General features: G+C 39.0%; 1 protein-coding gene across 1 annotated transcript in view; it reads left to right on the plus strand.

Annotated features, from left to right (window-relative positions):
* Positions 1-21,881, plus strand: part of LOC122787163 (A disintegrin and metalloproteinase with thrombospondin motifs 10-like) — a 1,217,364-nt gene that overhangs the window by 1,121,203 nt on the left and 74,280 nt on the right. Inside the window, exon 23 of the mRNA XM_044053741.1 lies at positions 2,299-2,475. Within this exon, the coding sequence (XP_043909676.1) occupies positions 2,299-2,475 (177 nt within the window). The remainder of the gene's footprint in view (positions 1-2,298; positions 2,476-21,881) is intronic.

The raw sequence follows: 21,881 nt of genomic DNA on the forward strand, positions 1-21,881 counted from the left end.
ATATAGTTTTGTTCTATAAGATGTTTTTCCCTAAAACTGTAAATATTTGCAATGAACATTTCTTGAAAAGTAAATTTCACATAGTAATATTCAGAGCCCAGTCACTGAAAGCTATGGTAATTTAGTAATTGACTCAGATGTATGACCAGCCTGCCTGATAGCACATTCAGCTCAGATAAAACCATACACACCTCCACCACTGCCATGAGATAATGTACCATTAATGCTAAATTATAATGCCCACATATCAGATGCCAAATAAAGTGAAGCAATCTGCACAATTAGTGAAGCAATGCATTATATTTCATATACAAAAGCATACTGCCAAAGGGTCTAGACAGGCTAAAAAGAAACCAGAATTCATAGCACTGATCAACTAAAGCTTTCGATGGCTTCTGTATGGAAATGTTGCATATTCTACCGTGACTACCTTTAATACTATTGGCAGTTTATTACTTAAGATGATCCATTCTGCTGAATCCCAAGTTTCTTCCAACAATACTTCAGTACCTTTGCTTTGATTACACCTGTATTAAGTCAAGATGAATGAAATAAACAAAAACTAGTAGAAAAGTGCAATTTATTATTACAACTGCACAGCTATTTTCTTTAGCAATACAAGCAGCCACAGCTACAGATTCATTCTACCCCAAATTGCACTTTGAATAAAAACTGGCATAGTCATCCTTACCCCCTTGATCCTTAATAAGAAGCATAGCCAAAGCTCATCATTCGATGGATGAAAGGCGGCTACAAGACAGTGATATTGGTGACCACTGTGACTCAGTGAAATGGACAGCTCTTGAGAAACACCACCTCAAGGACTGGAAACCGCAATAATACCAAACATTATTATACTGATTTATTACAAAGTTGGCAAATTGTATGAAGGCAAGCCACTCTGTTTTGAGAGGAATTTAAGCCAAATATTAGGTAAAAGCAAAGAGAGGAAATAGGTTCATAGATAAATACTAGGCTAGCTGCCCTTGAGGACCATTTTAAGCCAAGCTAATTTTCTTTTTTGTGATCAAAATAACCTATCCCATTTGGTAACAGACTGGCTGTACCCATCTCATGGTCAATAATCATATATTACCCCTAATGAGAATAACTGGGATCGTGCCATAACAATTTGAGAGGACACATGCATGGGATAAAGCATTTAGGAGCTGCATCTGTCTTTACTAGTAAAGAGGGCAGTTCTAGGGTAAATTTTCTATTTCCCTTCCATAGATCCAAGTTTCAGTTGAAAATGGACAGGGATGAACTTTATTTTATGTGGGCGTGGCGTGTGTTCCACAGCATCGGTATCCTCTACTAAATATAGCTGTCCCTCCAAACCATTATGTTGATATTGCAGATGAGGTTTAGATCCCTATGCCAAGTATGTCTGATGCCATTTGACTTGTTGATGTACAGGAAATCCATCAGTAATCGGGCAAAAGATACCTTGTATGCCAGACACAGGTCACCTGTTAGCAGTCTGTAGGATACAGAGTATAGTGACAGGGCTTTAAATCAGTGTGTGTATGGCATGTTGATCAGGCCTTGTATCCTTTTAGAATTACAGTTTTTGCATGTATCTGCAGAGATACATGCCAAAGAGGGCATTATATTCAATGGCTGGCCTAATGATAGCTGTGTAAAGGGGGAGAATGGCAAACCTAGATCTAGACACAATCCCTTTGTTTATAAGCTGTGCTATATTGGACTTTCTTACAACAATAGACACATGTTGGTCAAAAGTTAGGTCACTAACTTAGGAGAATGTTAACTAAGTTTTTACTAATTATTTTTTTATTTTATTTTATTTTAACATTTGTTGACCGGGAATGTCCGACAAGGTTCCACAGATCCTGTTTTCAGCGGAGGCCCGGGGAGAAATGCTCCAGAAGCATGTCTTTAGAATGTGGGAGGAAACTGGAGTGCCCGGAGGAAACCCACGCGAATGCAGTGAGAACATGCAAACTCCACACAGAAGGCACCCCAGCCGAGTATCGAACCGGAGAACCTCTTGCTGTGAGGCAACAGCATTAACCGCTGCACCACTGCGCCGCCCTAAACTAATTAATTTAATTAATCAAACTTTTAATTTAATTAGTTTCAACTAATTAATTTTAACTAAGAACATTTTGGAAAGAAAGGAGTAGATATTGCTAGAAATCCTTTCTTAAAATTTTTACTGCATCACAACAACTATATTTAGTTGTCATATACATGATTGCTTTCTAAATGTGCTTTCTTTTCATTTTATCATGAGATATTCCAATATATAGTAACTCTCTTTTCTGTCATTAGTGCACCCCAAACTGTGGGCCTGGCTTCCGTTATCGAATAGTGTTGTGCAAGAGTGGTGACCACAGTATGACTCTGCCGACATCACAGTGTCCCCAAGAAACAAAGCCTTCCACCAGTATGAGATGTCACCTGCGGCGCTGTTCTCCGCCTCGATGGGTAACAGGTGAATGGAGTGAGGTATGTAAAAAAATAAAATAAAAACATACTGCAAATCTAGCACTGTTTCCAAATATGTAATTTATCTCCATGTTTCTGTCTCCTTCTGTCTGTTACATCAAAAAATTAAACCATCTGGAGATCAAAAAGAAAGAAACAGCTAGTTTATATCAGACTGATATGCATATTAAACAGCTTTCTGTTATTAAGAAGGGCATTAGAACTTCATAATGTGTAATGTTCATTCCCTTCATATCTAGCAGCTTTTATTCCTGTTACGTTTGTGACTATCAATGTAAACTTAGTGACTAGTACGAACAGTGAAACTCATTGTGATCACCACAGTAATCTCTTCTTTATGAATGCCACACTCTACTCATCCACAGAACTTCACTAGACAATTACTTTTTGATGCACGAGTAGCCACTCCTCATATATGTTTAGGCAGAAAAAAACTACCTCGAAATATGGGGACTGTATCCCGCAGAAAAGAAATTCTTCATTAACTCTTAAGAAATTTACCAACCATACTGGATATTGCATTTTAGATCTTTCAACTTTATGGTATAATCAGCTGTGTAGAAAGATTGTGCATATCATCATCAAATTTAAAAGCAATTTTAGAACAGTGCTGTTAAAATAGCTACTAAAGCGATACTCCCAAAATATACGCAGTCTTTTATAAAATAAAGAATTTAAGCAAAACTTGCTAATGCTTTTAACCATCTATATAAATCCCATTTGTAATCTACTAATGTGGACATTAACGCACTTTTGTAAATATAAGGTACGAGTTCTGCTTTAGCAAATATTAGAATTCAATTAACAATACAATATGGCCAACATACATATCAGATGCTAATTTGTAGAAGAACAGCAGCACATACTGCAATAAGTTACTCAGTGTAACTCGTCTGTGTCCTCTTAGGTTCCTAGATATGCATAGGCTAATGACCACTGGAGCCTTTTAAAGCTGAGCCAAACATCCCAGATTTCTGACCCTTGGTAGGGTAAGCAGGGATTTGGAGGTAAAACATTTATAAGCAGGGGTTTGGGGGTGAAACATTTATAAGCAGGGTCCTGGGAGATGAACCACTTCTAGGACACCAGTGTCCATTACAGGCATAGTTGCCAAACCAGGAGTAAATGTTGATCCCCGTTGAATTGGTTCAGGGAGCAACTGTTTCACATGGACGGAGATCCTGTCCCAGAAAAATGAAAAAAATGCCAGCACCAAAAGGGACTGATACTAATAGCTTTATTAAGCTGAATACTAGACCGGTTTCAGCACATGGCTTTCATCAGTAGAGAAGGGGTAGTGTCGGGGATACATGCCTGTCTCTAGGTCCAGTTATATCACAGGAAAGGTTTAAGTCCTTCTCTTGATAAAGCTTATTCCAACTAGGCAAACAATGTATTCTTTTAATGCTATAACAGCTGTCACCTTTATTAAGTTTGTAAACCAATACAGACTGGTCCTGACCCAAAAAGCATTTGCATGAAAGGTGGCATACTCATCACTGTCCAATGTCTTTCTGGTGGCTAAAGGCCATGTAATAGACAACACAGACACAAAGGATCTGCTTTAGGCTATTTGTCCACTGTCTTTCCTTACCCTGAAATAACCACATCATATTGGATTTTGGTCAGTATTTTATTAAACAGCACTCTTCATACGTAAAAGCAAATCAATGAATGTTATTGTCTATTTCTTGTATGTAAATATTACATTTGTTAATCTTTTATTGCTTTAGTGGATATTTTGTTTTATTGATATTTCATCTTTTAACACTTAGGCTTCAGATTTCACTTCATCATTGGTTGTTTTGATTCATTGACTGGTAGTTAATACACTGCTGTGTAGCCTGGCCTGGTCTTTGGGTCTTTGAATAAGCCTAGGACAACATTTGCAAGCAATCAATTATTTTGCTCCTTGCTGGAGTTTTACAAACAGAAAATAAGCAAGAGATGTCTTTTCTGCTTTCTTTCTTGTGCCTACACTTATTTTGTAGCCATTTAGATCTCCGTCTTCTACAGTGTCTGTTCTGCTTTGAAGCCCATAAGGCAAGCTGACACTTTATCCAGGACTCTTTTTCTTAGGGGTTTCCATTGTATGACACAGATGCCCCACTCGATAGACTGCAAAAAGGAGAAGTTAATGGTTACTTGCTTATCTGAAGCCAGGATCTGTCATGTTATGCATGCTCTCAAGTCAATGCAGCACAGGTACCAGTACAATTCTATCATAGTCCATGTTGGTATAAGTGATCTGAGATGTACCTCACTGCACTATATGAAGAGAGATGTTCTCGCTCTGAATATGTGTTTCAAACTGGTATGCAAGTTGCACTGAACAACATTCTACCTTCATCAAGGATGATGCCACAGTATGGACAACAAATGGTTGACTTTAACAACTGGTTTAGTTTCTGGTGTCATTCCAGGGGAGTCAGTATTTGTTGTCATGGGAGGACATGGTTGACAGATCATGTTGCTTTAAGGATGGTCTGCACTTGCCCCCCCCCCCCTGACTTCTATATATTGGCTAAAACGTTATCCAACCTTAGAGACTTTTTTAGGCAATACCAAACTGACAAAATGACAAGCTTAGCAAATAAAGCTCAAAGGAACCTAAATCTGCACAATGCTAGGAGCCTTAACAGGAAACTCCACACCCTAGAAACTCTCCTCACTCTGGAGAATATAGACATCTGTGTCATTACTGAGACATGGTTTAAAGTTGCTAAAATTACTCCAGCACTGCAAGCCTTCAGTGCCTTCCATACATTGAAACCATGAGCCACACAAACAAGGAGTAAAGGTGGATGTGTCTCGGACATTATACCTCTAGGATGGTTAAAGAGGATGATGCCATGGAGTTCATCCATGTGCAAATCAGCATAGATAAAGTTCCTTACCATATCCTAGCAAGCTATACATCACCATCTATGCCTCAGGAATCCCATTACTCATACCTAGACCTACTGGAGACACTCACCATCCAGTCAAACACCCTCTTCATGGGAGACTTCAATTACCCCTCTATGGAATGGGAAACCTAAGACTGCCTCCAACTTGCAGGCACAATCTTTCCTGGACTTTATTAACAAAAATACATGTGACCAGATAGTGCATATTCTAAGCAGAGGTTCAAACATATTGGACCTAGTAATCACCAATATGGGAGAGTGCTGCACCCTGCACCCTCCCCCCTCCCTCTGCCACGTACTCATTGGTGAAGCCGGATCATAAAGCTGTCTCCTTTGAAATAAAAATCAACATGGAAAACCCAGCGAAATCTGTAACAGTTAGGAACTATTCTAAAGCAAACTACATCTTATTAACTGACAGTTTCTTAAAATCTATGCCTCTCCAAACCCCAAATTCACAACATCCTGTGCAGAATTGTTCACAGAAACCCTGTACAACCATGTAAATACTCAGAGGCTGTTGTACCTACCAGACATAAGCCCAAAATAAACCTGAAATATGAACCACACCGGTGGAATACTAACTTAACAGTGTATATAACAAAAGCAAAAAATGTCGTGGTCAAAAACAGAAAAAGCAACTTTCATAATGACAAGAGCTCACTAATTAAATGAAATTAGAAACTAAGAGTTGATGAGTCCATGGGCTGCACAAAATCATGGATACTGACATGATGCAATACAGTATGATCAGACCAGACACCCCCACAGGATCAAAAAAATGAAACATTTCTCCAATGCAAACTATAGCTTACTAAGTGATGGTATAAAAAGTTTCAAAGCCCCTTCTAACACAGCCAACAATGACTCCTATGCAGAACAGTACACAAATGCCCTATATAGCCACTTAAACAAATATATTGACTCAGTGTACCTGACAGGACTAAATCCAGGTCCTCCCAAAAAACAGGCTACCCTGATAGATGAAGTATTAATACGTTATATAACAAAAGAAAGAAACTGATATCCTCCAAAAAAAGGAAGCCACTCTGGTGCTCCCCTACCATAAACAAACTCTACAACAGAAGGAAGAAGCTGTTGCAAAAAAAGAGTAAAATCCCAAGACTGAAGGAACTCCCAGTCAGCCTCAGCAAGAGGCTGAGATCCCTCATCAAATCCTCCAAAGCCAGTTATGAAAATAAAATCACCACTGATTCCAAAGACAACTACAAAGCATTCTACAACTATGTCAAGAATCTCAGTGGCAACATTCAGATCTGCTCTGAGTTATAGCACAATGACACTAAATATACAGAACCAACCAATATTGCCACCATCCTGGTGGATAGTTTCAGTGCTAACTTTACCCCCCCTCTCACCTTCCAAAGGGCCCATCTTAATACCAGAAGAATGCAAAGCCCCTGTAAGCATGGATGAACAAGTAAAGACCGCACTCTCCAAAGCCAAGAACACAGCATCCATGGGACCAGACAACATCCTAGGCTGCGTACTGCATGAACTACAGCATGAACTGGCACCCCACCTAAGTACCATGTTCAATCATAGCCTCACCTCAGGCTATGCGCATACTGAATGGTGCACAGCAACTGTTATCCCACTCCACAAAGGGGATGCCACCATAAACCCCGGAAACTACTGCCCCATTAGCCTGATGAGCCTGGTCTGCAAGGCCATGGAACGTATCATCTTGGAACTTATAAACGAAGACATAGGTAACCTCCAAACCCTGGTCACACTCAGTTTGGGTTTGTAAAGGTAGATCATGTCCACTAAACCTGATTAACTTCTTTGAAGCAGTCACCAGAGCTGTAGAGGAGGGCAAGGTAGTGCATACAGCCTATCTTGACCTCGCCAAGGCTTTCAGTACCATCCCCCACTCTGGAATTGTAGATAAACTCACTAAACTGGGCATAAATCCCTATGTCACAAGATGGGTGGCCAAGTGGCTCACTGACAGAACCCACACAGTAAAAGTAGCCAACTCCAAGTCCGACTTCTGACCAGTGATGAGTGGAGTACCACAGGGTTCAGTCTTGGGTCCTCTCCTGTTCGGCATCTACTTCTCTGAAGTGCAGGCCAACACAGAAGGTCTTTAGCTAACAAAGTTTGCAGATGACTGCAAACTGGGAGCCATAAAAGAATCACCTAATGATGTAGACATTCTACAAAAGGACCTCTCGGAGACAGATGCTTGGTGTCAAAGTCATGGTTTCAAGCTCAATGCCAAGAAGTGCATTGTCATCCCCTTTGGGAAAAACTTGGCACCCATGAACTACCACATAGGTGGTAGCTCATTAAACACCAAAAGTGTGACAAGAAACATCGGGACACAGGTGGACAGTAGTCTCTCCTTTGATAACCACATCACCACAGTAGTCAGGAAATCCTTCTAAGTGGCACACCTCATCACAAAAGGGTTCTACTCTAGAAAAAAAGAGGTCATTGTTCCTCTCTACTCATCAGACCTATTAATAGAGTCCTCTCTACTCATCACTCATCAGACCTATTAATAGAGTACAATGTCCCATTTGGCATGTATCTCACAAGACACCTACAACAATTGGATAGGCCATAGAAATACCTCACTAAAAGGATTGCCAGCCTCAAACAGATGCCATACGCAGACCATCTCAAAAAACTCCAGCTCTACCCATCACATATCACCTACTCAGAGGCGATCTCTGCCTAACATACAGAGCTATGTCAAACCAAGAGCTGTTGGACATGCTACACTTAAAGAAATTCCAATCTCTCCAAACCACACACTCCAGGAACCTAAACCTTGTCACCACCATAAACAGAACATGCTGGAGTGATAGATTCCTGTCCCAGAGACTTCCCATACTCTGGAACAAACTACCCATTCATGTCAAGCAAAGCTCCTCATTGGCCCTCTTTAAGATAAATCTTGACAACTGGATGGGAAATAGAAAATTCACTCCAGGGATCACTTTTGTGGCACTGCTCGACAGGGGAAAAAGAAAATAATTATCTGGGGTGGCAAAAGCCAGGGAATCTTTTTGGCTAGGCTTATATAGGCCCCCAGGGCCAATAGCCTAGTATTTACCTATGAACCTATGATATCCAAGAACAAGAGGGAACTTATTCAACAGAGGAAGAATACCCTCCACAGCCTGAACAAGCAAATCAGATTTCTTGTAAAATCCTCTGTGGTTGGTTATGAGACTAAATTAGCATCCCTAGCTAAAGACAACAATAAGGCATTTTTTTAGCTATGTCCAAAACATAATAGGGAATGCCCAGCTGTGTGCCAAACTTAGAGTGGATGGTACCACTCACACCGAACCTGAGGAAATTGCCAACCTGCTAGCTCAGAGATTTGACAATAACTTTACCCCCCTGTCCCCAAAAGCTATAACCCAAAGCATTTTTGACACCAGTCCTCTAGCGAGTGTCTCCAAAGAACAGGTCATATAAGCACTCTCCAATGCCAAAACATGGCCTCTGTGGGACCAGATAACATCCCGTGTTGCTTACTAAACAATCTTAAACAAGGCATAGTGGAACCACATGGCACTCTCTTTAACCATAGCCTCAGCACTGGTTTTGTTCCAGCAGAGTGTAGAACAGCAACAGTAATTCCCTTGCACAAAGGGGGTCCTTCAACCAATCCAGGAAACTACTGACCCATAAGCCCAACCAGCAAACTATTGCCCCATAATCCTAACCTGCCTTATCTTCAAGACCATGGAAAGAATCAAAATTAAGAAAAGTTAAGAAAAGCATCTAATGCTCCTAATGGAGAGCGGAAAAGTCAGCAAGCAAAAGAGAGTAGTAGTGCAGAAATTTAATTCAAGTCTTGGTAAGTACCTTTGCGAGGTAGACGCAGTTTTTCACAAAATCTCACAAAGGTGACACTGATATATAGACTGTATTTATATAGCATATATAGCATATATCATTGACAAAAGTAAGTCAAAAACAAAAAAAGCTAGCTGGGTGCACAAGACCCAAGCTAAAAAAGTGCCCAATCCTGGCAGGCGCACTGGTGTCAGGACTGGAAAAAATGACAATGTAGAATCCTCAGAATATGGAAACATTCCTACAATGGGGCTAGGCCCAGGGGGAGAATGCCCCCCCCCGTTGTAGAAGGAAGTAGCAGTCCACAAAAATTACAAAAATTGATTGGCCAAAGAAGAGCCATAAAGAAGATAGAGTGGACTACTGAGGATAAGAAAGAAATGATGTATTGTTACTATTTTGTAAAAAGCCCAGAATTTCCAGACACAAGATATACAAAATAATTAAGAAATAAATTAGAGGAAAAAAAATACTTCCACAGGAAAAACTGTCAGAAGCTTCAAATAAAAATTTATGTTCATTAATGCAACAGATTTTTCAAAAACAGTATGTAGATCAAGAAACTTTGATCTGTTTGGAAAAAGAAACATCTGAGGAAGTGCAAAAATATAAACAAGACCTAGAAATATTTGAAAAAAATAAGAGAGAGATATGGACATGGGAAAGAAAGACAGATTTGATATGGTGTAATATTTATGCAAAGGAGAAAGCCAACTTAACTAATATAGAGAAGGCAGCCCCAAAGATATTCAAAGAGAAATACAGGCAAAGGCATTCAGATATGGTTAATTTCACAGTAAAAAAATGAATATCACAAAGATGGAATGTGGAAAAGAAGATTAGTAAAACAGAAGTTAAAGAAATAGAAGTTGAAGTTATGGAGTGCCTGAGAAGTAAAGGATTTAATGTAGAAGGTCTAACAGAGACTACATCACAGTATGATGGATTGAGTCCCCAGAATAAGGAAAAGCAAGAGGATCAGGAGATGTAAAGAAATATGGAGATGGGAAAGGAAAAGTGATTTAATATGGTGTAATATTTATGCAAAGGAGAAAGCAAAACTAACCGATACAGAAAGAGCAGCACCAAAGATATTTGAAGAGACATACAGGCAAAGGAACCCAGACATGGAAAACTTTACAATACAAAAATTAAAAAGACTAAGAGGAAAAGTAGAAAGAGGGATTAGTAATGGAGAAGACAAAGAAATAGAAACTAAGGTTATGGAGCATCTGCAAAGAGAAGGATTCAGTGTAGAAAATCCAATACAGAAAGCACCACAACAGGATAGAGCAATGGATATCCAAATTAAGGGGAAACCAGCGGAACAGGAAGCAATTGGTCAGGTGCTGTATCAAGATATTTCGGAGCCTTCCACAGGAAGCCAGTATAAATGTTCACTTGAAGCTAGACAGAAAGGAAAGGAAGAGGAAACTGGCCTATCACTCCTCAACACTGACTGCATCACAGTTTCCACAGTGAGTTCCCATATGACAGAGCAACAGATGACACAGGATGAAATTGAAGAGAAGGTACCACAGGAAGATGCTACAGAACTTTCTACAGAATGCCCACAGGAAACGGAAAACAAGGGATGTGCCCTCAGTTTGGAAGGCAATGAGCTAAGAGAAATGTTGCTTGATTTAATGGTCATGGATAGATATATTAAGATCAATGAGAAACATAAACTACAGAAGGTTATTAAAACCCAAAAAGTCAGAAGTCTGATCAAACAAATGAATGCAGTAATTAGGACTGTCCCTGTAGAGCCATGTGATATAACAGAAGTAAACAGGATATATTACTGTGCTGCTAAATTAATAACTGATACCGTTCTACCACAAGAACACAGGGTAGTGAGGGAAAGGAAGGGGAGAAATCAAATACCATCATGGAAGCATTGAATAGAGAAAACTATAAAGCAATTAAGGCAAGAAGTGTCACTGTTAGAAGATTATAGAAGAGGGACCAGATCAACAACATACTAAGAAAGATAGATGTGATTAAAGCAATGCACAGTATTAGAACAGACCAGGATCTATCATCCACAATCACAAGTAACAAACTAAAAATTTCAGCACAGGCCAGAAAAACTTTGAAGATACACAGATAAATATAAAGGAAAAGTACAAAATAAGCAATTTATTGATGACCCAAAAATGTTTTATAGATAACTGGGAAATAAGATAAAACAAATTGAAAGACCATCAAAAAAGGAGGCAGTAGATACATTTTAGAGAAGTATCTATGAAGATCCTGTGGAACATAGCAAAGATACTAAATGTATAGAAGAAGTAAAAGAAAGAATAAGAAGTTTAAAGGTACAGGATATGAAATGGGAAGAAATAACAGCCAGAGAGATTGAAACAAAGTTAAGAAAAGCCTCTAACTGGAAACCCGCAGGCCCAGATGCAGTACCTAACTTTTGATTAAAAGTATTAACATCTTTGCACCTGGACTTAGCCATGAGTAAGAACTATTTATATGTGCACCTGAACAGACACTACACTGGTTAACAACAGTAAAATGAAAAAAAGGGCTTCCACCACAACGAAAAGTTCACTGAGAAGTTCTGTTAAAATGTAGGCTTTAATAAAATGAAGAAATAAAAAGCACAAATTGTGCTATTCAAGTTGCAGGTCAAACAGGATAAGCACTTTCAGTTAAAAAAACTTCTTCAGATCCTAGTGTGTAGACCTGACTTACTGCTGTTAAATAAAGATCCTTAATTGCTCAACCAATCACATACAGCAATCAGATTTCCTTAAGCCTCCATTTCATTTCTTAATTAGGCTTCTCTCTTTCAAAATAGGTTTAATAGGAACTACTCTGTTGAGCCCTGGAAATAAATTAGCTCTGAGGTTCATGATCCATTTGCTTTCTTCCTTTTCAGTTTTGTTGACAATGTCTCCTCCACGGAGGTTAGTAGTCACATTTGAGATAACCATAAAGCTAAATGAATGCCCTGGATTTTCAAACACATGTCCATATAGGGCATTGGTTACCACTTTATTCTTGATGTCTAACAGGTGGCGAAGTATCCGTTCCTTAAACTTTCTATTGGTCTTCCCTACATAATAGGCTTGGCGAAGTATCCGTTCCTTAAACTTTCTATTGATCTTCCCTACATAATAGGCTTGACACAAATTAAAAGTGTCTTGGTGTTGCAGTTAGCAAAACCAGAGTACTTATAGCATTTGTTAGTTGAACAAAACTGTTGGAACATTTAATGTGGCTGCAAGCTTTGCAAAAGCCACATTTCCAAGTTCCTAACCTATTTTTTCCTTCTGTACTCTGCTTGTTAGGTATTCCATCATAGTTGCACAATAAATCCTTTAAGTTCTTCTTGTTTTTATAACCAAACTTAGGTGTTTTTAATTTTATTGTCAGCAGTTAAGACTGGCCAAAATTTCTTGATGGTTTCACGGACATCAAAGGAGTCAGTGCTGTAGGTCATCATGCATCTGACACTGTTGCTGTTCCAACCTTTTTTCACATCACTCTGCTTCTGTTTCGAGTAGTACGGTTGCCATTTGTTGTATCGAATAAACATTGCTTTGCCTTTACTCATGACTAATTGTTTTTCATTGTAGCCTCTTGAAGCAAAATTCTGTAATAGTTTGTCTTGTTCCTGCAGAATATCATCATCGTCAGTACATAGCTTGGATATCCTGGTCACTTGATTTTCAACAATATTCTGGATGCATGCTATTGTAGTATAGCATATGGTTCCTCCAGTTTGGTTTCCTGAATATAGTGGTACCGATTCCTTTGCTTTTATTCATTGAAATTCTCACGTCTAAGAACTCAATCTCATTTGCTGATGTTTTCACTTCAAATCTTAGAAAGCTAGTCATACTTGTTAAATAGTTGACAAAATCATTTTACTGCCCTTCCATAGGAATATAACATCATCCACAAACCTATTGTAGAAGATGATGCATTCCTTCCATTCATTTTATCCATTTCCCATTGCCTTCCCATTCAGCTAGGACTATATTGGCATACTCACCATAGAGGAACACATTGCTCTCCAGGACCAATTCCAGGAAGCTGCATACTAGGTTCACATCCATGTTTACTTCAAAATGCCTATACCGTTGGGTAGGCAATTAAGGATCTTTATTTAACAGCAGTAAGTCAGGTCTACACACTAGGATCTGAAGAAGGTTTTTTAACTGAAAGCGCTTATCCTGTTTGACCTGCAACTTAGCACAATTTGTGCTTTTATTTTTTTATTTCTTTTATTAAAGCCTACATTTTAACAGAATTTCAGTGAACTTTTCGTTGTGGTGGAAGCCTTTTTGCCTATTAAGGCTTCCTCTGGAGGTGGTTTTTGGTTTGGTTGTTTGTGCTGGTTAACAACAGGTAAAACAATGATCTTACTTAAGAGTGAACCTGCAAGCTACCCTAAAAATTATAGAACAACAACTTGCCTTCCGACGACATATAAACCATACACTGGAATTGGCACCAACAGAGTTTATAGTCATTTAGAAGAAAACTCAATTATGGCAGTAGAACAAAAGGGCAATAAAAGAAAGTCATATGGAACAAAGGATCATTTGTTGTTAAATAAAGTTATAGTGGAGAACTGTAAAGAGGGGAAGAATCTAAGTATCTCATGGATTGACTACAAAAAAGCATTTGATAATATCCCACATTCATGGATAAAAGAGTGCTTAAAAATGTATAAGATACTCCCCTATACTGGTTGATTACATTACAGTAACCATGAAACAATGGCAGACCACTTTGCAATTAAGGCATGATAAAGGACAGATTATTATCCCAGGGATAAAAATTCAAAGGGGGATATTCCAGGGTGACTCTCTGTCACCATTGCTATTTTGTCTTGCCATTAACCCATTAAGCTGTTTACTTAACAGCTTAGACCATGGCTACAATCTGGCTCCTAGAAAACAACAAAGTCTAATGACTTCTCATCTTCTCTTTGTCGATTATTTAAAACTGTATAGTTCATCAGATGAGGAACTGAAAGCACAGCTACAGGTTGTCAAAACTTTTTCAGATGATATTAGAATGTCATTTGGTCTTGATAAATTTGCAAAAGCAGCCTTTAAAGCAGGAAAACTGCAGCGCCAGGAAAACATCAGTTTGGGACAAGAATGTGATATAAAAGAACTTGAGCAAGAGGGAGTGTATAAATACTTGGGAATTGATGGAGGATCAGCAATAAAACATTAACAAATGTGAATAAAACTCAGTAAGGAATACTTTAGAAAACTCAAATTAATCCTGAGAACAGCACTGACATCAAGGATCAAGATCCAAGCTATAAACCAATTTGATCTTCCTGTCCTAACTTACAGTTTTGGAGTGATTGGTGAGCAGTGTTGGATAGATTAGATATTAAAACAAGAAGGATGCTTCATGCTCACCAAATGATTTATAAAAATCAGTGTATACCAAGATTATATATTCCCCATTCCAAAGTAGTGATGGGCTTCCTTGAAATTGATTACATGTATAGATCTGCAATCTTGCAACTCCAAGTGTATCTACTGACCTCACAAGATCCAAATGTAGTGAAAGTTTTGAAACATGAGGAGAATAAATCTAAGATGACTTCTCTACTTAATTTAGCAAAAGCATATTGGCATCAAGCAGGAATGGAAATCAAACAAGAAGTAGATAAAAATCAGGCAGCAAGTGAATGTGCCAAAAAACAAAAGAAAGAATGTAAGATGAAGGAACAGATGAGAAGGCAAGAAATGTGGAAAAAGCATAAATACAGTTGCAAGTATAGAAAACTTCTGGAAGAACCTCATATTGATCAGAAACAAACACAGGAATGGTTAAGGAGAGGTGAATTCAAACCAAGAAATGAAAGGTTAATATTGGCAGCTCGAGATAGTGGGCTACGTACATGCTGTTTTACAAAGTCCATTGAACATGTGGGAGAAACAGACAAATGTAGGTTTGGTAAAACTGAACTGGAAACAGTCACACACCTTGTTGCTGATTGCAACACACTAATGGCAGGAGGACTGTATACTGAAAGGCATAATAATGTGGTGAGACTCTTGCACTGGGGATTGTGTAAACATTATGGTATTGAAGTGGCTGAAAAACACTAGAAACATGAGCCACAAAGCATCACAGAAAATGATGAAGTTTGTATCACACGGGATTACCCATTACCAACAGTTCAAAAGACAGATGCTAGAAAACTGGATATAGTGGTCCAAGAAAAGAAAGCAAAAGTAGCAGCGATCATTGAAATTGCTACAGCCAGTGACTACAGTGTCTTACGTACAGAGAGACACAAAGTCATAAACCACCAGGGTCTGCAGGCAGAAATGAGGGCAATGTGGAAGAAAGATACCCAGACAGTTCCAATAGTAGTAGGAGGAACAGGTCTTATAACACAGAATTTACAATCATATTTAGATATGTTACCAATTCATGTAACTCCATACAAATTGCAGAAGGAGTCATTACTGGGCACATTGCGGGTGCTGCTTAGAACACTTTTGGCTGACAAAGATTGAAACAATACTAATTTCATGATCTTTAATCATACTTTGACTTAGGAATGGTATTAGAATCTCAAAATATTTGGAGTAATTAGAAAAAAAAGAGACAGACCTTATCAACAAGGACACAGATGACCTTCAAACTCTTGCCTGACCGAGTCTTGTTTTGTCAAGGGTGCATCTTGCTTATTAAACCTGGTGGACTTCTTTGAGAATGCCACCAAAGTCCTGGATGGAGACAAAGCAGAACATACCACCTATCTTGATTTAGCCAAGGCTTTTGACACAATCTCAAATTCAGGGATCACTGAGAAACTTTTCCCTCTGGGGATTTCCCCATACATCACTAGATGGGTGTCCAACTGGCTCACCGACAGAATGCACACTGTCAAAGTTGGGAATCCATCTCTACCAGTAGACCAGTTACTAGCAGGTAACACAAGGATCTGTACTGGGTCTTCTACTGCTTGGACTCTATTTATCTGAGGTCCAGGTTAAAGCAGATAGCCTGTGGCTTGCCACACTTGCAGATGACTGCAAGTTGGGTCCAATCACTGAGTCCTCCAATGATGTAAACATATTACAGAAGGGGCTGATGCAGACAAATGATCAGTGCCAAAGTCATGGACTAAAACTAAATGCAAAAAATGCCTCATTATCTGGTCTGGCAAAGAAGTATCCCCTGCTAATTATGATATAGATAGCATCCCTTTAAGCTCAAACCCAGTGATGTAAGATTTGGGAATACAGGTTGTTAGTAATCTAAACTTTGATCACCATGTGTCCATAGTGGTAAGGAAAGCCTTCTACATTGCACATCTCATAAATAAGGGCAGCACATCCAGGACAAAAAAGTTTGGAGGTGTCATCTGCTGAAGATAAGAAATCTCATTATCGGCAGTCATTAGCAAACTCATCAGCCAGAGACCCTTGACGTCAGCTGGGACATCAACAAAGTATATGCTGAAGTGGAGTGGCACCAAACCAGAACCTTGTGGAATGCCACTGGTGACATGCCTTTTTAAGGAGAAAGTGCCAACAACCCTGACTTTCTGGGTCCTGTCTGAGAACCAGATTTCTATCCAGTGAGTTATTTAAGGGGTAACATTTAACTGGATAAAATTTCTCAGTAATGCCACAATATGGGATAGTGTCAAAGGCCTTGTCTAAACTTTGGTAAACAATGTGTTTTGATTTATTATATCTAAAGTTTCAGTTACTTTCTTACTTCTCTGTATTTGACCCTTTTCAGACCACCAAATGAGTACAATGCTTCATCCTGTATGTAGCTCATCAGACACCTGCAACAACTGGAGAGACGATAGAGGTTTCTAACCAAGAGAATCCAGGGCCTCCAAAACATGACTTACATGAAAAGACTGAAAACCCTGTCGCTGTACTCTATCATATAAGCTGCTGAGAGGCAACTTGTGCCGACCTACAGAGCAGTCTCTGACTCTGCGCTACTGGAAATGCTGCACGTCTGCAAATCAAATGGGACAAGAGTCACAAATCAAATGGGACAAGAGTCACTCACTACAGTGATCTCAACCTTAGCCTGCAACATTAACAAAACATGCTGGAGACACAGATACATCTCCCAGAGATTGCCACTCCTCTAGAATAAGCTCCCAATTCACATAAAGCAGAGCTCCTCAATGACCCTGTTTAAGTGCAATCCTGACAATTGGATGGGCGACCATAAATTCACCCCGGGCACAGCACCTATGTCCCTCATGAACAGTTGTATTCACTGCTGATCAAAGAATCTCTCTGCTAACCACCACCATCTAACTACAGTCAATTAGGGTACACAGGTTTTTTATACAGCTAGGCTTGTACAGGCCCTAGGGCCATTAGCCTAGTAATCTCCTATGAACCTATAAATATTTAAGACAAAACAATGGACATTCTGTGAAAATATGGACAGCTGAGGGGTATGAGTATAGCCACACACTAATATTTATACATAATACAGGAGAGTAATATAAACAGGAAAACCCACAATAATATAGTTGGTTTTCTCCCTCATACACATTTGCTGGGATACACTCATTTGCTATCTATCTGAGGAAAACTTCTTTGAAGTCTGTTTGGGGAATGAAAAATTTAACTTACATATAATCATAAGCCACAGTAGTGATAGGGTTACATTGAGTTCAGTAAATACAATTGAGTGTATGACATTGATTCTGCATAGCAGATCAGTGACTGCTAGCAATTCAACAACAGCAGGGATAGGTATATTTTATATACAGATGGCCTCCACAGTCATGAGCTATATCCAATATTTGGACTATGCATATGTTAAATGTCTGATACAGTAAAAGTATTCCAAATTGCTTCACAAAAATACACATTAGTCCTGTAAAGTCAGAATTATAAACTAGATAGTGAATACTATTGGCAAAAATCTAGGGTCGCGATGGGTACTAGTTGCACAAATGCATATGCTAATATTGTTATGAGGGAATGGAAACAAAGAAATATGAGGCATCATAATGTAAAATTATTCCGTGGGTTTGTAGAGGACTTCTTTATGTGTTGGGATGGTGACCACACATCACTTGAAGAATGTATTAATGATTTGAATACTAGCAGTGACTTTTTAAAGTTCACATGTTCTTATTCTCCTGAAAGTATAGATTTTTTAGATGTCACCTTACATAAGACAGTGGACCAAATTACTACTGCCATACATAGGAAGGAATGTTACCAACCCTCATTTTTACAAAGGAGTAGTATGCATCCGACATATATATATTTTCTAATATCATAGAAGGACAGGCCCTTAGGACTTCAAGACTTTCATCTGAACAGCTTGGCTTTGAGGGAGGGTTAGATTATTTGAAGGAAGCATTTATGAGTAGAGGTTATACTAACAGAGAAGTTAACCGAGCATATGCATGGGTTAAGAAAGAGAGGCAGGGGAGAGGTAAACCTTATATAAAAGGAGGAGATCCAGATAAGCCTATAAACAGGACTAAACAGGCTGATACGATTCCAATAATTTTACCTTACGCCCAGGGGATACATAAGGTTAAACAGGTAATTCATAAGAATTGGCATATTTTACTTGCAGAAGAGGACACTGCAAGAGTTGTTGGAAGTAAGCCTAGATATACTCACAGTAACTGCCCAAATCTTAAACTACAGTTATGTTATCCTAGGTTGCAGTATGTGAACAGGCATGAATTTAATGCCACTGTACCATGTGGCCAATGTAATTTTTGTATATATATTGACAAATCTAGATTTTATAGGCATCCTGATATTGGATATTTGTGGCATATTAATTGTAGGGCAAATTGCAATACCAAGAATTTGGTTTCTATAGCACATTGTGTTATATGTTTTAAATTTTATGTAGGTAAAACCAACCGCAGATTAAGGGAGCGTATTAGGGACCACATTTATTGCACTAGAATGAAATATATGTATAGTGCACTGGCCAAACACACATTATCTGAAGGTGAACAACATAGTTTTAGATTTCAGGTAGTGGAAGTTATTCAGGAAAGTCCTAGATTAGGTGACATTTATAATAAAACAGAGACTAAAGAGTTCGCCTGGATTCGAAGTATGGGTGCACATAGAGGTTCAGGATTAAATGATATGGTCCCACTTAAACCATTATTAAAAGGAAGGAGAATAAGAAAGTGATTATTTGCTGTGAGTTATTTTTTATGTATTTAAATATATGTTTTCTTATTTAACATGTTTTACTTTACTATGTTCAATTTTTTATATAGAGTTATAATAGGTACGGTTTGCAAGCATGTTAATTAATTAAATTAATTTAACTTAGAATGTAATATGACTTTAAATAAGTATTGTTTTAACAAATATGGAGGGAAAATGTAGTGTGTTGATTGGGTTGGTTAAGTATTTAAATTGTATTTTATGTGGATGTAATGAAGTCGTCTGATGAAGTAACTTATGTTATGAAAGCGCTTACGAAACAATAAATTGTTATTTTTGGACTCCTTTGGTATATGCGTTGTATATGCTGTTTCTACAGAGAGCTGCCTTCACTTTGAACCAGGGTGATTTTGTTATTGATATTCCTGCTCACCTTACCAGTTGGGTATCTTTGGGACTTTTTCATACAGAATTATAAACTGTTTAACCTGAGCAAATGACAGTAGGCACAATTATTTGCAGCCCCAAACACCCCATGCACTAGTCCTAAAAACTCAAATGAATGACTCTTTAAACTGACTAAATGACAAGAGGGTCAGTTACTAGCTTCTGTCACAGACTTCACCCCCCAAACTCAGCAGTCATAAGTACTTTGTTTACTTTGTGATCCTTAAGCACCTGATTCTAACAAAATAATGGCAATGGTATCCCAGCTCTGTGTCTTTTTCACTTTCTCAACTAGATTAGTCCCTCTAGGACAAAGAAGGTGTTCATGATATACATAAGACAGAGCCCCCACTATCACTCTTCAAGAGGAACCTTGATGAGTGGATGGGTAACAGAAAGTTCACACTGGGGATCACACCAACAGCACTACTAGATTGGGGCCAAGGGTACTAGCTGCTAGTACAAGGGTCTAGGGAACTACTAAAGGGGCAGTGAATACCGCACAACGTGGCTGGGCTAATATATGCCTTCGGGCAGATAGCCCAGTACCAACCTATGAACCTATGTTATCTACTTTCTCTTCTAAGTGTTGTGTAATATTTTATATCCACCTCACCTCATCTACAATCAAATTCAGACAGATGGGATATTGGTTTAACATTCATCTAAAGGGCAGCAGACTTAGGAGTACAACACCCCTTAATGATGTACCAAAGTGTCGGTAATGAACAAAAAAATTATTCCAATCACCAGGTGTGGGAATAGAGCCCATAGCCTTCTGATCTTCCACTATCAAACACAAGTGTGCAATCTGTTGAGCCACAGACCATTTCAGAAAGCTCAATTTCTTAGCACACGATTCAGGGACTAGGCCAAAACTATGAGGTATGATGACCCAAAATAGGGAACAGATTTTAAATATCACTCTTAGGTACTTAGGCGCACTACAGTCATCCCACTCCACAAAGTGGGTGCAACTATGGACCCTGGGAACTACTCCCCCATTAGCCTGACAAGTCTGGCATGTAAGGCTATGGAGTGCATCATCATGGACCTAATAATTAAGGACAAAGGGAATCTCCAGACTCTAGACCCCATGCAGTTTGGATTTGTTAAGGGTAGATCTTGTTTTCTCAACCTGGTAGACTTCTTCAAGACTGTCACCAGAGCTGTGGACGAAGGCAAGGTAGTTCACACAGCCTACCTCGATCTGGCCAAAGCCTTCAATACAATTCTCCACTCAGGAATCATAGATAAACTCACTAAATTAGGCATCAGCCCCTATGTCACAAGGTGGGTTGCAAACTGGCTTACTGACAGAACTCACTCAATTAAAGTTACAGACTCCAAGTCAGAGTACCGAGCTCACACAATGAAAGTCACAGACTCCAAGTCAGAGTACCAACCAGTCATGAGTGGAGTCCCACATGGATCGGTCCTGGGTCCTCTGCTGTTTGGCATCTACTTTTCTGAAGTCCAGACCAAAACCAAGGGACTCTGGCTGACCAAGTTCACAGACAACTGCAAAATGGGAGCCATTATTAGCTCCCCAATTGATGTTGACATTCTACAGAAGGGCATTACGGAGGCCAATGATTGGTGTCAGAACCATGGCCTTAAGTTCAACGCCAAAAAATGCATCGTCATTCACTTTGGGAAGAACACAGTACCCATGAACTATCACATCAATTGTAGTCCACTGAACACCAATGGTGTCATAAGAGATCTGGGAACACAAATAGATAGCAACCTATCCTTTGATAATCACATTACCACTGTGGTCAGAAAAATTCTTCTACGTGGCACATCTCATTACAAAGGGTTTTACCTCCAGGAAGAAAGAGGACATTGTCTTTCTCTACTCTTCCCTCATTAGACCAATTATCAGGAACAATGCCCCATTCAGCATGCACCTCACCAGACATATGCAACTAGAAAGACCACAAAAATACCTCACTGATAGGATCCTAGGCCTCAAACACTTGCCCTATGCAGAAAGGCTAAAAAAACTCTAACTTTTCTCTGTATCATATCGTCTACTTAGAGGTAATCTCTGCTTGACCAT

Source organism: Protopterus annectens, chromosome 13.part0 (assembly GCF_019279795.1).
Source record: "Protopterus annectens isolate FY-2018-M chromosome 13.part0, PAN1.0, whole genome shotgun sequence".
Classification (NCBI taxonomy): domain Eukaryota; kingdom Metazoa; phylum Chordata; order Ceratodontiformes; family Protopteridae; genus Protopterus; species Protopterus annectens.